The sequence below is a fragment of the Melanotaenia boesemani genome, chromosome 3, assembly GCF_017639745.1.
Source record: "Melanotaenia boesemani isolate fMelBoe1 chromosome 3, fMelBoe1.pri, whole genome shotgun sequence".
In the NCBI taxonomy this organism is placed as follows: Eukaryota; Metazoa; Chordata; class Actinopteri; order Atheriniformes; family Melanotaeniidae; genus Melanotaenia; species Melanotaenia boesemani.
In genome coordinates, this window is record NC_055684.1 from 19,215,104 (window position 1) to 19,228,932 (window position 13,829).

The 13,829-nt window shown below is 39.2% G+C and overlaps 1 protein-coding gene across 2 annotated transcripts in view; it reads right to left on the reverse strand.

Moving 5' to 3' along the window:
* Positions 1 to 13,612, reverse strand: part of lrig2 (leucine-rich repeats and immunoglobulin-like domains 2) — a 14,430-nt gene extending 818 nt beyond the window's left edge. The window contains exons 1-18 of one of the 2 annotated variants that reach the window (XM_041979519.1): positions 12,929 to 13,612; positions 12,352 to 12,426; positions 10,606 to 10,740; positions 10,019 to 10,162; positions 9,703 to 9,846; positions 9,452 to 9,595; positions 9,074 to 9,217; positions 7,759 to 7,839; positions 7,407 to 7,478; positions 7,169 to 7,237; positions 5,626 to 5,789; positions 4,955 to 5,266; positions 4,411 to 4,692; positions 3,543 to 3,983; positions 3,228 to 3,380; positions 1,138 to 1,278; positions 681 to 926; positions 1 to 89 (exon numbers count right to left, since the gene is read on the reverse strand). The exon at positions 1 to 89 is cut by the window's left edge and continues 817 nt beyond it. In XM_041979519.1, coding sequence (XP_041835453.1) covers positions 1 to 89; positions 681 to 926; positions 1,138 to 1,278; positions 3,228 to 3,380; positions 3,543 to 3,983; positions 4,411 to 4,692; positions 4,955 to 5,266; positions 5,626 to 5,789; positions 7,169 to 7,237; positions 7,407 to 7,478; positions 7,759 to 7,839; positions 9,074 to 9,217; positions 9,452 to 9,595; positions 9,703 to 9,846; positions 10,019 to 10,162; positions 10,606 to 10,740; positions 12,352 to 12,426; positions 12,929 to 13,116 — 3,024 coding nt within the window. In that variant the 5' untranslated portion in view covers positions 13,117 to 13,612. Of the gene's footprint in view, positions 90 to 680; positions 927 to 1,137; positions 1,279 to 3,227; positions 3,381 to 3,542; positions 3,984 to 4,410; positions 4,693 to 4,954; positions 5,267 to 5,625; positions 5,790 to 7,168; positions 7,238 to 7,406; positions 7,479 to 7,758; positions 7,840 to 9,073; positions 9,218 to 9,451; positions 9,596 to 9,702; positions 9,847 to 10,018; positions 10,163 to 10,605; positions 10,741 to 11,650; positions 11,744 to 12,351; positions 12,427 to 12,928 lie in introns of those variants that run through there. The other variant, XM_041979520.1, reaches the window with a different exon arrangement.
* Positions 13,613 to 13,829: the final 217 nt, after the last annotated feature.

The window sequence follows — 13,829 nt, forward strand, 5'->3', positions numbered from 1 at the left end:
GTGTACAGTCACTGTGAGGTGGGACGCTCCTGGTTGATGCTTCGAGGATGGATCTCCTTCTTCACTCCAGAACGATTTGCTAAGGGAATCTAAAAAGAAAAAAAAAAAACAGTGGACAGACACATTATGTCAGAACTTGATGGCGTTTTCTCTTTCATACATCATCATCAGTGAAGGCAATTCTAATTAACTGCAGTATGAACTTTGATTACTAATCAATAACATTTCATTTGTTTTATAAGATTCCATGTCATTAGGAAGCATTACCCTGAGCCTTCAGGTGCCTTGATAAGCATCATGTACTCTATCCACACATCTAAAAAAAAATGTCTTGAGGATCAATACCTCCAATAAATGTAACCTCATGCGTTTAGCTGTGGGTTTACCAGGTCACTGGAGAAGCTTATTTGTAGATTTGATGAATCAATGAATTGACTTTCGAAAGTGTTCATGCTGTTTTACAAAGGCAAGCTTGGAGCAATCTAGCCTGTACATCTGCAAGATTTATAACAGCCACAAGAAGAGGAAAGTGTTTACAAAACTCAACAGGATATGATAAAAGTTGATGGTGTGTGAAGATATTGTGCATTCTATGAAAACATCCTAATGGGAAGGACATGACAGTTTGCACCTAGATGTCAATATCTCACATAAAAAAGTTAATTTCTTTAATGTCTCACCATTGACGTAGTGCTCTGGGGGAGTGTGGCAATTCAGCCGATTGTCATGAGAGGTCCTTATGAGGCTCTCTAGAGTTGCGTCCTCTGGCTGAGCATGCTGACTGATGCCCTCTTTTAGGCCAGGTAGAGTCTTGTCCAGCAGATCATCCTCCCCCAGGTAGGCATAGGGGCAATACTCCCTTGTACGAGTGTAGATGTTGGCATTGTCGTAGCAGTCAGAGCAGATTAACAGAGGACCTGCAACACCTAGCAAGAAAAAACAAGCATTAATGGTTTATTATTTTCCAATCTCATACAAACAGTACTTTAATACTGTAGATGCTAACTCAATAGCACAAAAGTTTAAATTGCTATGACTCTAAAATGTAACTATTACAAGTTGACAGGTCTTGATGGCAGCCAAAAATATAGCACTTAAAAAGGAAAAAAAAATAGATGATTGAAAAAAATAACTCACCTGAGGGGACCCCGACTAGTCCCTCACGAGACTCCCCAGGATGGAAGCTGCTGCGTCCAGTGAAAAGAGAGCCCACTCTGCAGTGCAGCATGCCGTTCCCTTCAGTTTCCACTTCACTGCCCATGTCTCCATAGCACACACCTGGGACGCCAATTATAATGAAGTTAGTGGGAGATGATCCCAAACACAAAAACAGCAACACATGCCCAACGGATATGGGACTGTCTCAAATATTTGAACAATGAGAGGCCCATCCGAGAAGCTGTGTTTTATTTAAAGACATTTAAATTTGATGCTTTGTTTATATTGTCAGCTTTGACTCAAAAGGAATGCAGCAGTTGATAAAGCATTTTTGTGTGTTTGATTTCTTCTAGTCGTGTATTCTTTGTGATGTCAACATCACAAGCCTTGTTTGCTTGTTACTACAGTGTTGACACAAAGCCCAACTGAAAAAAAAAGAAAAACTAAAGAAAATGACGGCAGTATTTGATGTGGAAATATGTGTAATCAGCAGATCTAGATCAAATTCAACCAAAGTGTAGTTTATCTCTAATTAAAAATCACTACATTACAAAACGAACCATGGCTCTGTTAATAAATTAATTCCCCTAAATGTTCAATAAACGGAATAAGACAGTCTGAAACTTTATATGAATATTATGGAGTATTACAGGAACATCTTAAAAAGAGACACTATGTAACATATTTACTGGCCAAAATTGATGTCTGCATGGATACATGTGTAAACGTTGGTGTATTATGATCCCTGCTAATGAGCTGACACATTCTCGTAACAGAAGAATTTTAGATTTGTTTATACACACTAACTGGTAAGCTTGTAGGTCAGCGCCATGACGGTCTGCCATCTTGAAACTACAGTCGTTGGCAAGGGACATAAAGCACAAACGTGGAATCCCTACAAGCCAGCGCAGTGATTAAGACGCAGGAGGAGAAGATAAACGAGAGAGGCTTACTACCCCGTCAAGTTGGAAAATCTGTTAAATTGTTATTGACAAAAATGCAGGACCATGTGTATGCAGCAGCAGCACAGGAGCCGTTTTCACCATCGCCAAGAAAGCGAAAAAGGAAACTTAGAAAGCAGCGTGGCCAGATGATACAAAAAGGAGGATCGACATTGCGCTAGCCTTCCCCAGGTAGAAGAAAGAGAAAGATTTTAAAAGGGGTCCTGAAGTTGCCAGCTTTCTCCTCGACACGCAAGTCAATGGTACTGCCCAAATTAGCCTAAAGCTAACTGTGTTCATTCGGTTTTGTTAGACAGTGTTGCTCGTTACCGTGAGCAGCATAACAGTAGATCCTGCTAAAATACACCAGACTTGCTGGTACAGAAGTGTATGCTTATGGGGTTTCAGTCGCTGTCATAGTCACGGTAAACACCGGCTTTCAGTCGGGGTAAAGCTGGACTAAAAGCTAGTGGGAAGACTTCATAAGCTGGTTGTTACTGTGACAAAAAGTCGGTGTTGTATCGAGGCCAGTTTCCCCGTCGAGATCAGTTCCCCCTGTGAGAACTATTCGTCCTTCTAAACACAGAGGAACCATATCCGACAGTTTGACGTTTATGAAACCACAAACCTCTTCACCTGAGTTAACACTCCATGAACTGTCGGATGACATGCTTTCATCAGTGTTGTCGAGGATGTTTGAGACACGACGGCTACCATTGTTGCAATACAGCTTTGAGAAAGTGAGGCGGTAGAATGCCCTATACATTAGAATGTCATACACAATTCCAACATTAGATGGAAGTAATTCTTACACAGTGTCCTTTTAAAACGTTGGAGCTATCAGAGGCACTGTAAGTGTAAGTGTGCAGCTATAGCTGCATGGTGCACATATCAGTAAATCTGTAATGCAAAGGGAATACTGCTAAGGCTGTCAGTGCTCATACAAGAAAACTACTGACATTATCTTGTAGATAAGACAAGGTTTATGATGCAGATATTACAATTTTGATGACTACTAAGTAAAAAAGTCAACATAATCTATTATTTTATCTGTGGCACTGACACAAAAGGTTTGTGTTACAGAGCAAAACAGAGTAGATCTCATAACTCAAAAGGTAGATTACATACCGTCTGTGCCTTTATGAATGTATCCATTGGAGAGGGGTGGCATAAGCTGCTGGTGGCTTCCAGCCTCAGAGTTACTGTAGCCTTCCTGAGGCTCTGATAGAGTTCCCTGGGAGGACAGGTAGCTGGGAATATCTGCTGGTAAGTTCATCTCATCTGTAAAAGACACATACTTAGTAACCTCGTATTGAGTTGTCCATTACAAAAGATTAAAAATAAAACAACAAAACAAGAGGGAAAAAACTGCTGTCTGGATAAAGCTTTCAAGTTTTAATGGAACATTTACTTATATATGACAGCTATATGAAAACTATGTACCCGTGTTGGTGATACTGTAGTCCTCGCTCTTCCTGCGCATGTGATAGATGACAATGACCCAGACCAGCGAAGTTCCAACCACACAGCAAACCACCACAATCACCACTATGCCCACAGTGGTCCAGCCGTCCTGGTCATAGCCAGGGCCGGTATCGCAGTTTGGTGATGGCGACACACTGAGGTAGATGTGGCCACGCACTGTTCCAAGAGTATTAGACATGATGCAGGTGTATTTCCCAGCATCAGCTGGACCAGCATCAACTATGATAAGGAGTTGGTTGGCTGCAGCAAAAAAATGCCGCTCCGTAAGCACCAGAGGTCCGTCATCTTTGGTCCAATTGAGACGTGGTGCGGGGCTGCCTCCAGCTATACACTGAAGTACAGCTGTTTCACCACGGGCCACTGTTCTGTCCTCCAGCTCCCTCATAAAGGATGGGGTTTCTGAAAAAGATTTTTAAACTAATAAATTCATTGTTATCCCAGTGGGGTGTGCGTGTGAAAGAATGTTTTCTTTAACGTTTGAAGCTTGCTCAAAAACAACTGATTTGTCTGAGTCACTAATTATACACCAGCTTGTGTAGTTAAGTTCAAATCTTATAGGGACATTCATTAACAAATTGAACAGTTGCTCCAGCGATGCTGCTAGCCAGCAGGCTTTTAAATCTTCTAAAAATAACAAGGTTTGCTTTGGTATAATCATGAGTTAGAATGGGCAACGTGACAAAACATTAACAAGAGTTTCTAAAGAGAAATAAACATAAATGAGTGCCCAATTTTGCAAAGCATGACTCAGCTTAAATGACCCAGTAAGAGAAAGAAAAAAGGAAAAAGTCAGTAATATACAATGCTAATCAAAGGGTTCACTCACCCAGAACAGTGAGAGTAGCGTTTGCCGACAGGCTTCCGGCAGCATTTTGAGCTGTACAGCTGTACACTCCCATGTCTTCTGTCTTTACATGAGCAATGAAAAAGATGTCATCATCTGGCATCACATGCATCCTGCGCTCTCGGGCAGCGGGGAAGTCTGTGCCTCCATCCTTCTGCCAAGCAATCTGAGGTGATGGATGACCTTCCGCAGCACACTCCAGCCTGGCCATATTCCCAGCCCGGATTGTTAGGTCCATGGGAGTCTTAAGAAAGGAGGGCAGCTCTAAAAAACAAAACAAAAAAAAATAGCAAAAAATGTGGGGTTGTGGTGAGGAGTCAATAAATCTTTGCGTTTGTCCTTAATTTCTTCTGGCTATCACTGAACCAAGAAATAACAGTAGAATGAGTTATAAGAGTTGAATCAGAGCTAAGAATATTGGCAGGGCTAGCACTATGGCTAGAACTGCAGAGCACAAAAAAAAAAAAAAGAAATATTCTGTTGACAATCATTGATCAAGTTCTTCAAACACAACAATTTTCCTCACCATTGACAGTAAGTTTGGCCCTGTTGGAATAGTTAGAGCCAAAGTGATTAGAGACCACGCACTGGTAACGCCCCTCATCAGTGAAGTTGACATTAAGGAGGTGAAGGACGGTGGTATAGATGAGCTCTCCCTCTTGATAACGGGCATAGTTCTGCACTTCTGCATCGTACAGCACCTCCCCATCCTTCCGCCATGCAGGGGTCATCGTTGAGTCGCTGCTGCTGGATGCGATACAGCTCAGAGTCACATTGTTCCCCCGCAGCACCACGGACGTCTCAGGATGAGTTGTGATCTGAGGCTTGGGGAAATCGTCTGCTCAGGGATAGAAGAGGCGTCGTAAGGCTCAGCACTGTTTTTATTTTAGATGTTACCCTTTTTTTTTTTTTGTTTACATATCTTTTAAATTAAATGTTGGATTAGCTGGTGTTCATCATATTTACTATAATTTTGTAACAGCTAAATATGTTAAAGTTTATTTAAGTAGAGAACGACATTTCTAGAAGGAAATGCAGCAATGCTGTTTTAACATGAGAAATAATCTCATTTTAAAGCATCAAAACATGAAAATATAGTGTAGTTTTCTGTGTACACACACAATGCTACAGATAGGTGTCCAGAGTGGAATCAAGCAGAATCAAGTAAAGAAAAAAAAAAGACAGAAAAGGACTAACCACAAACAAACTCCTCTGGACTGATGGACAGCACGCTGCGACCAAGTAAACTGGCAGGATGGGCACAGATAGCCGAGACGGACTGCTGGAACTGGGTTTCTGTCAACCAAGGGCCCAACCACTGCATGTGACAATCACACAGCAGACTGCTTGTGTTCAGGACACTAAGAGTAGAAAGGTTGAACAGAGCGTGAGACAAAAAAAAAACAAAAACATCAAATCATGTTATAATTTAACATTTTAGAAAACAAAGTTGCATATATTTATTTGTATAAAAATTTAATTAGGCTGAAGTATTTAAAGAAAATTGTTTCCGTCTATAAAAATACATAGGTGACTGAAATTTTAAGGTACGGCTCAACCATTCTCAGCGTTTTCACTGCAAATAGTATTCCCTTAGTGTGGGCAGGAAGAGATCAGTATTGTCCTAGTAAAACTTGCCTGTAAGTAGAGAGGTCACTGCACTATTTACGTTTGTGACCAAGTACAGAAACCTTGAGTATCTATACAGAGTGTAAACAGTAAATATGAGGAGCACAGCTCAGGATTCTCCCTGACCAATCTGGTTTACAGCGTTTTCACATAATTTTGTATTAGATCATCTTGCTTGGAGGTTTTGCTCAGGCAGGACTTAAAAAAAATAAAATAAAAAAATAAGTACACAATCCCAGGTTTTACATATAATGGGAACCCACCACTAAATATATATAGTTTTAATGAGGACTTCATGATCAAAGTCCAAAAAAGAAATGTTACTAGTTATCATTTAATTTGTTAAAATGGTATAATCATTCACATTTAACCAGACTGCTGTAACAACACACAGACTGACAACAAACATTAAAATATAGGCATAACATTGGATTGTATTCCATCAAATCAACCCTAGAACTTGTTCATAATACAGTCCTAAATGTAACTTTAGTCAAAATGGTGTTAGCTTAATGTTCTCCTTGCTAACTTACTAGCAAAAGCTAGTTTATCTACTCACAGAGCAAACAGTGCTTCCTTCTTTCAAGGCAGCTGCCTAATTACTGACAACAGGACATAACTGCTGCCATCATACATGCTTTGAGTGTGACAGCAGCTGGGGGATTTTCATCAGCTCCTGACCAGTACGCATTCCTAATGATAAAACCCTCAAAAAGGAAAGAGAGTAAACATTTTCTCACTGCTTTTTCTGACATGCCAGAGACAGCTGTCCAAACTAAGTGGATGCTGCCTCACTTTAACGCTAAATGAGAAGACTGCTTACTCAACTGAGCCGAACAAAATGTATGTTTCCTTAGAGACAATCCAATATCCTAATAGGTATATAGATCTTTAATATCATTGCATAAAATAAAACAGTCGTCTTTTTACACTATACAATGCAAATCTAAAATGTCCATCATCTCACCTACTTCCAGTACTTCTTAATTATTACAATCCCTTTTTAATCAGAAAAGCAGTAATAAAACTGGTTCAACAAACAATGTTAACAATTAAATGACATCCATATGAGGTTACAAGAGCTGTAAAATTCACTTAAGAGTGAACTCACAATATTTTGAGCTTCATATGGGACAACGCCTCTGGGTGTATGGACATGATACCATTCTTGCTGAGGTCCCTACAGACAAAACAGAAATATGGATTAATCACATTAATCGTGTAATGCGATCAAAACTGTGTCCAACTTCAAAACGTGTCTTAATATAAACGCAACCATAAACAACAAATCCCCCAAAAAATCTACAAACATGACTAAAGAGAAAATTGAGTGTAACGCTTTAACTCACAGGTGCTCCAGCTCCTGAAGGCCCTCAAACGCTTTATTGGTGATTGATTTAATTTTGTTCCGTTGAAGAATTCTGAAAAATAAAAATTGATTCAAACTTATACTTGGCAAAACGGTAGCAAAGCATGCTCCTGTCATATTTTAACACAAACCTGCTCTGTAGTTTTAGTTGAGGTTAAAATAAAGCATCTGACTAGTATTTCAATTCAAGATGAAATAAAACAACTGAGAAGCATTTCTAACTGAAAACAAAGAGCAGTACAAAATGTGTTTGAATGAAGGACAGTCTACGAACTAGCATTCAATCCATAACTATTTAATATATTTATATAAACAGTCTTGAGTGTACTCACAGTGTGTTCAGCTTCTTCATCCCATCAAATACACAAATGGAGTCTTCGATAGCCCAGGAGATTTCGTTATTGCGAATATCTCTGAAAATACAAAGAGACTTGGACATTAAACACAATTTCAACTGACATCTAAAAACTTTTCAAGCAAAGACTGCATTGAAGGCAAATTATCTCCACTGTGGCTGTCAGAGGTAGTGACTCTTAGTTAGGAGACTAACCATCTGAGACATCATACTCCTACACTGTGTCAAAGCTCGATGGCCCTGCTGTTCTGATGAGGAGAAATAATTGGCTCTGTTTAGCACTGAGACAGTCCATGGGTCCACGGGAGACCCAAAGAGACTTTGTGTTTATAGGATGGGTCATGGGCTCTTTTGTTTTCCTTTCCTCATGCCTGGCCTCCCCTGAAAGAAGTTCGGCACTCTTAAATGTCCCTCTCCCATGAATTCTAGTGGGACGGTTAACATCCCCAAGTACGACTCCTTTTCCCTTTGCAGTTCAATGGCTTCAACAGGATTCAGTGCAGCAAATAATGAGTTTATAACTTTCTCAACACTTTGTACAGCACAGATAAACCTTTGATGCAGAAAACATTCTCGATTAATTAGACTGATATCTGCTGTACTAAACTTTAAACGCGCTTTTTAGAATTGCAACGTGGTTTATTCTGTAATCTACTACATTCTTCTTGTAGCAACAGGTCCCATTAAATTTGCCTGCAACTCTGCCAGGGTAGAAATCTCACGTTCCACATGAATGACATGTACACAGCTCTTACACAGCATCTCATATATTCCATTAGTAAAACTGACCATAACTACACATGCAGTTTTATCCATCAAAGCCTACTTAGAGGAAAAACCCACATTCATTAAATGTTAATACAGGGTAACCATTAAAGCACCTCTCCAGGCTGTCAAAAATCTCTTGCACTTGCTATTCTACTCCCAGCATGGAAAAGAAGACATGACAATAGAGGTCTATGGAAAATACCCACACAGACTGAGCTGATTTGACACTGCATGGAAATGACTAATGACAAGCAGGATTAGCACAAAACGATGACTATATCAAAGAACATAGAATTGGCTATATCTATTATTTTCTCTAACTACTGCTATGCATATAGGACAGAACTAGAATGAAACATTAAGAATAAAACAAACAGACCTACTGTAGTCAGCAGTCTTCGCGAGAATGCACAGAGCCAAGAATAAGCCAGCACTTTATTATATTTAACATACTTAATTAAACTTATTAGAACAAAAAAATCAACACATGTTTCAGACAGATTTCTGCAGGGTGCAGCACTTACAGGGTGCGAAGACTTGCCAGGCTGCTGAACACTCCTTCCCCCAAATGCCTGATGGAGTTTTCTCCCAGGTTCAAACTCTCCAGGAGACCTAATCCTATGAAAGCTGTCTCCTCAAGTCTAGTCAGGTGATTATAGGACAAGTCCCTGCACAAAAATACAACACATATTAAATAAACCTGTGTTTAAATTATTTTTCTATTTCACGTCTTACTTTCTTGTAAGTTTATGTAACTACACATGCAAGGATGATGCTGAGGAAATGAGTCATTTTCACAAAAATTATAACATACTGAATTGAATCGGAGAGCTTGGGGCTGATGGAAGCAGGTGGGGTTAGTTAACGTGGGGATTTTTACTGTGAAGGAAAAAAACACTTACAGTTCCTCCAGTTTTTGGCAAAACTCCCAGGAGTCAGGCCCGATGATGCCTATAGCATTCTGGCTTATCCGCAGGATACGCAGCATGCGCAGACCATACAGCCACCCTTTGCTAACTTCAGTAAGGTTGTTGTGCTCCAGCTCTCTGAGACACAGATGGGAGAAATAAAACATAAGGTAAATGCTCCAGACTCGTAGTCAATACAATACTAAATGTGATTTTGAAAGGCAAGCTTAAAATATTACACTCACAGTTCTTCAATGTTGTTCAGCCCAAAAAAGGCCCCATCCATGAGCTTAGTAATGCCATTCCGCTGCATCTTCAGTGTCTTTAGTGAGTCCATCCCTTTGAATGTCAGGCTGTCCACTATCTTGATCTTATTGCGCTTCATTTCACTATGTAGAGCAAAACCATCATGGTTCTTTCACCAAGTGCATTCATAAAAACAGAAACTACCACAACAATATTTTAAGTTGGATTCCAGACAGTTAGACATAATTCTGTAAAGATTTTGACACCTGATTTAAATATCACATTAATAATAAATAAATATAAATAAACTCTTACAGGATCTGAAGCTGTGGAAGCTTGAAGACTTTGGATGGCAGCACAGCTAGTCTGTTCCTGTTAAGCCGCAGCACCAACAGCGAGCTGGAGATGTTTTCAAAGCAGCCAGGCTCCAGGATGCTGATCTTGTTGTTACTTAAATTCCTATGAAATTGGCATTTAAAAAATAAATAAATAACAGAAATATTGAAGTCAAAATTCAGAGGCAAAGAGATGTTTGCTCTCTGATGCTAGCTTGGTAACATCAAACTAATCAGCACAATGAGTTCTCAGTGCTCTAACTTTATAATCATATTTCAAATCCCTTCCACTGTACTCATCTTACAGGGCTCACTTTTGCTTTATAAGCTATTAGTTATGTAAAAACAGAAAAACTGATTCCATGTTACGTGAGTATCTGTTGATAATTACAGAAGTTGAATAAAGGTGTCTATCTTGTATATATTCTTGTGGTTTGTAGTTTTATTTCATTTCCAGCCTTTATTATCAAGCTAACTTCCAACAGTGCAATTTCACCTAATAAGCAACATTTCTCAATGAAACAACACATCTTAAAAAAATAAATTCAATGATCTGAGATTGCTTACAGATATTTCAGCTGCATGGATGGGAAAGATCCAACTTTGAGCTCAGAGATGGAGTTTGATGTGAGGTCAAGTGACTCCAGGGAATCGTAAGGTTGTAGCTGATGCATCGAAAGCTCTGAGATCCGGTTGTGGACTCTGAATTATATCAAACAGAATCAGAATACCTTATTGTCATCATACTTTGATGCATAATGAAAACTACAAAAGCTGCCACTGAAACAGTGCAAAAAGTAGAATAAAATAAACTCTTTACAAGAGTAGAATAAATTTAATATAAAGAATATAATAAAGAATACATACAAAGGCAGCAATAAATAAGTAAAATTTAAGTTATTACTGGCATAGTTGGGCCCTGTTTACACCACAAAGTTGATACAATAAAGCACAAATGTTTTGTTGCGTTCTGGCCTTGTTTACACACTAACAGAGTTTTAGGTGGATAAAACTGCAAAGATTTGACACTGACCCCCAGAGTGAAATTTTCTCACAATGCAACGCGAGTCTCATCAGTGTAAACTGGAAGTGGAATCTTGGCGACGATGACATCTTTTATGTCATCTTGCACTTGAGTTGTCGTGCCATAAGTGATCATCTGCCAGAAACTGATTATACGGTACTAGTAAGGTACTAATTGTCCAGTAATAGATATAACTCCTGAATGAAATCAGAACACTTTAATGTGGATTCTGTATTTTATTTACCAGAAATGTACTGCAATCAATGTAAAAAAAAAAGTCATGAACATCTGTGGAAATGAAACTTTGTAAATCAACACATAAATCATATACTAACTGGACTTTACATTCCAAAAATAAAGAAGCATAAGCCAAAGACATGAAGCATAAACAGAGAAGAAAAACACGCCTGAATATAGTATCCGATGACAGCACTTCTTCGTTCCTTTGTTAATATGGACATACTGTCACTTGCATTTGCAGACCAGAGAGAAACTGGGTGACCATCTAATCAGTTTCTAGCAGATGATCACTTTTTGGCACGACAGCCTGCTTAACCCGCGAAAAGCAAAACAACAACAATAGCGGACCTCCGTGTCATGTCTGTGCTGCTGCATCTTTGTTTTAATTTGTTTGCTCTGTTGAAGCAAAACTTGTTTCTTGGAAGAGTATTTATGTCGTCAGCGAAGACGTAATGGTTACATGCGCCAGATAACTAACGAGTGACACGTAACGCTTCTGTTGTTGGGTTGAGTTTTACGCGACGCGCACCTGGGTGTGTCGTTGCAAAGTTTCACTGCCCCCTTGAGGCCTGGCATGCACACTGCATCATTTCTGGTCCTCTGCTTTTTCTAATGCACGGACAGTTTTCATCCCGCTGTTATGTAAATGCATTTTTGTTTGTTTTATGGTTTTTTGTTGTTGTTTTCTTAAACAAACGCGTTTTTTGCGTTTTGCGTGGAAACAGTGTTGTGTAAACAGGGCCACAGTCAAAACTTTGTCAACCCCACCTCAAACTGTATTTCATAATATATTCCCATTTTTGAGATTCATTGACTAAATACAATTTATTTTCTTCCATTGGAAATTGAAGTGATCAAAGTGGACAATTATATAATGAGAATATCTGTCTTTATATGGAGAATGTGAACTGACGTTACATGCTGCTTTAATTAGATGTTTTATTCTCACCTTATCTGAGGTTGTCTTTTGCATGCACAGACACTGAATTTATGATACTTTAATCGGTTTCATGAGAAGTAAAATAAGCTGAAGAAAAGTCAGTGCTCACAGTGAGAGTGATGTGATGTTGGAAGAAGCATCTCCGAGAACAGGAAATACAGTCAGCTCATTGTGATTCATGGTGCTGAAATGACACCAGAGAAAACATTAGTGTCTGTTACGAATGACCTTACAACAAGATAATTAACAATAACTGACCGCCTAAGCACAAATCAGAGCACAAATTATACAACTTTTATACAATTAAGAATCACCTTTCTTGACACATCTATTGCTGTAATTGGAGTATGCACCAACAAGTTACATATATTATCTATATAATATTCATGACTTCATCATATGGATTTGTCGAAACAATTCAGCGTAGTGAGAATTAAGTCTGTGCCCCTATAGGAGGGCTTTAATAAAAATCGACAGTTTGTCTATTTAGATTAATAATAATAATAATAATAATAATAATAATAATAAAGTAAAAATTAAATGATATCGAATACAGGGCTAAAGGTCAGTTAAATTGGCCAATTTTGTATAATCTTTGGGGATAAACATATTAATGCAGAAGACTGAGTTCATGACAAGCGCTGGAAACTTAACACATATTTTGATCCATCAAGTTGTGTACTTACACTTGAGATACCCCATCTGGGATGTCCAGTGGAGCAGTAACTAGCCTCTTCCTATTGCAATCCAAAATATGGACCTCATCTTGTCCTTTCGAACAGGAGCACACACGGGGACAAGCGTCACTGGCCCAGGCACTCAAACTCAGCAGCATGACGACAAGAGCTGGAGGAATGGGCCAACCTTCCGCCATTTTAAATGTCCTCCTCCTGAGAGGTAGCTACGTGGCTAGCTAATCGCTCGACTGGCACGCTGACAGTTACAAAACCACCTAAGAATTCTTTAAATTTTATATCAGTCTAACGGACTCATGCCTCAAGCTTACAGCGTCACGATGCCAGGGGGAATCATAAAATCCATTGTTTTCCAACTTGCGTGTGGCATCCCAAACAGAGATTTCTCCTCTTCTTCCCAGTTTCTGGAATTCCTTCCGCTCCAATCAGGGCACCCTCTTGGAGTAGCTAGCTAGCTTACGACTGAGCCGACTTGATCCCACAATTACACACCTTTTAAAAAGACGAGATCAGTTTAACTCCTCACGTTGCAGGCTTTTGCTTGTATTGAACCAAATAAAACGAATAATTTACTTAAACCGGACAGTTTGCAGCAAATCAAAACAATACTCTCCCTCCGAAAGAAAAACAAAGCGCCGTTAGTTGATGACATAGGATACCAAAGGTCCCGCCCCATTCCAGCATGTTTACAGATGTGCAATTGGTCGATGCTTACGCTTGTCAAACACTTGCTCCCACTTGATTGGATGACTGTCTTTACATGGCTTTTTGTGGTAGTCTGGTCTCTACTTTATGAAAAAAAAAGTTTTTCACAACTGTTGTAGCATAAAATAGTATTTTACATCACCTTGTAGATGTGGTGGGTAATGTCCACTACAAGCATTTTGACAGT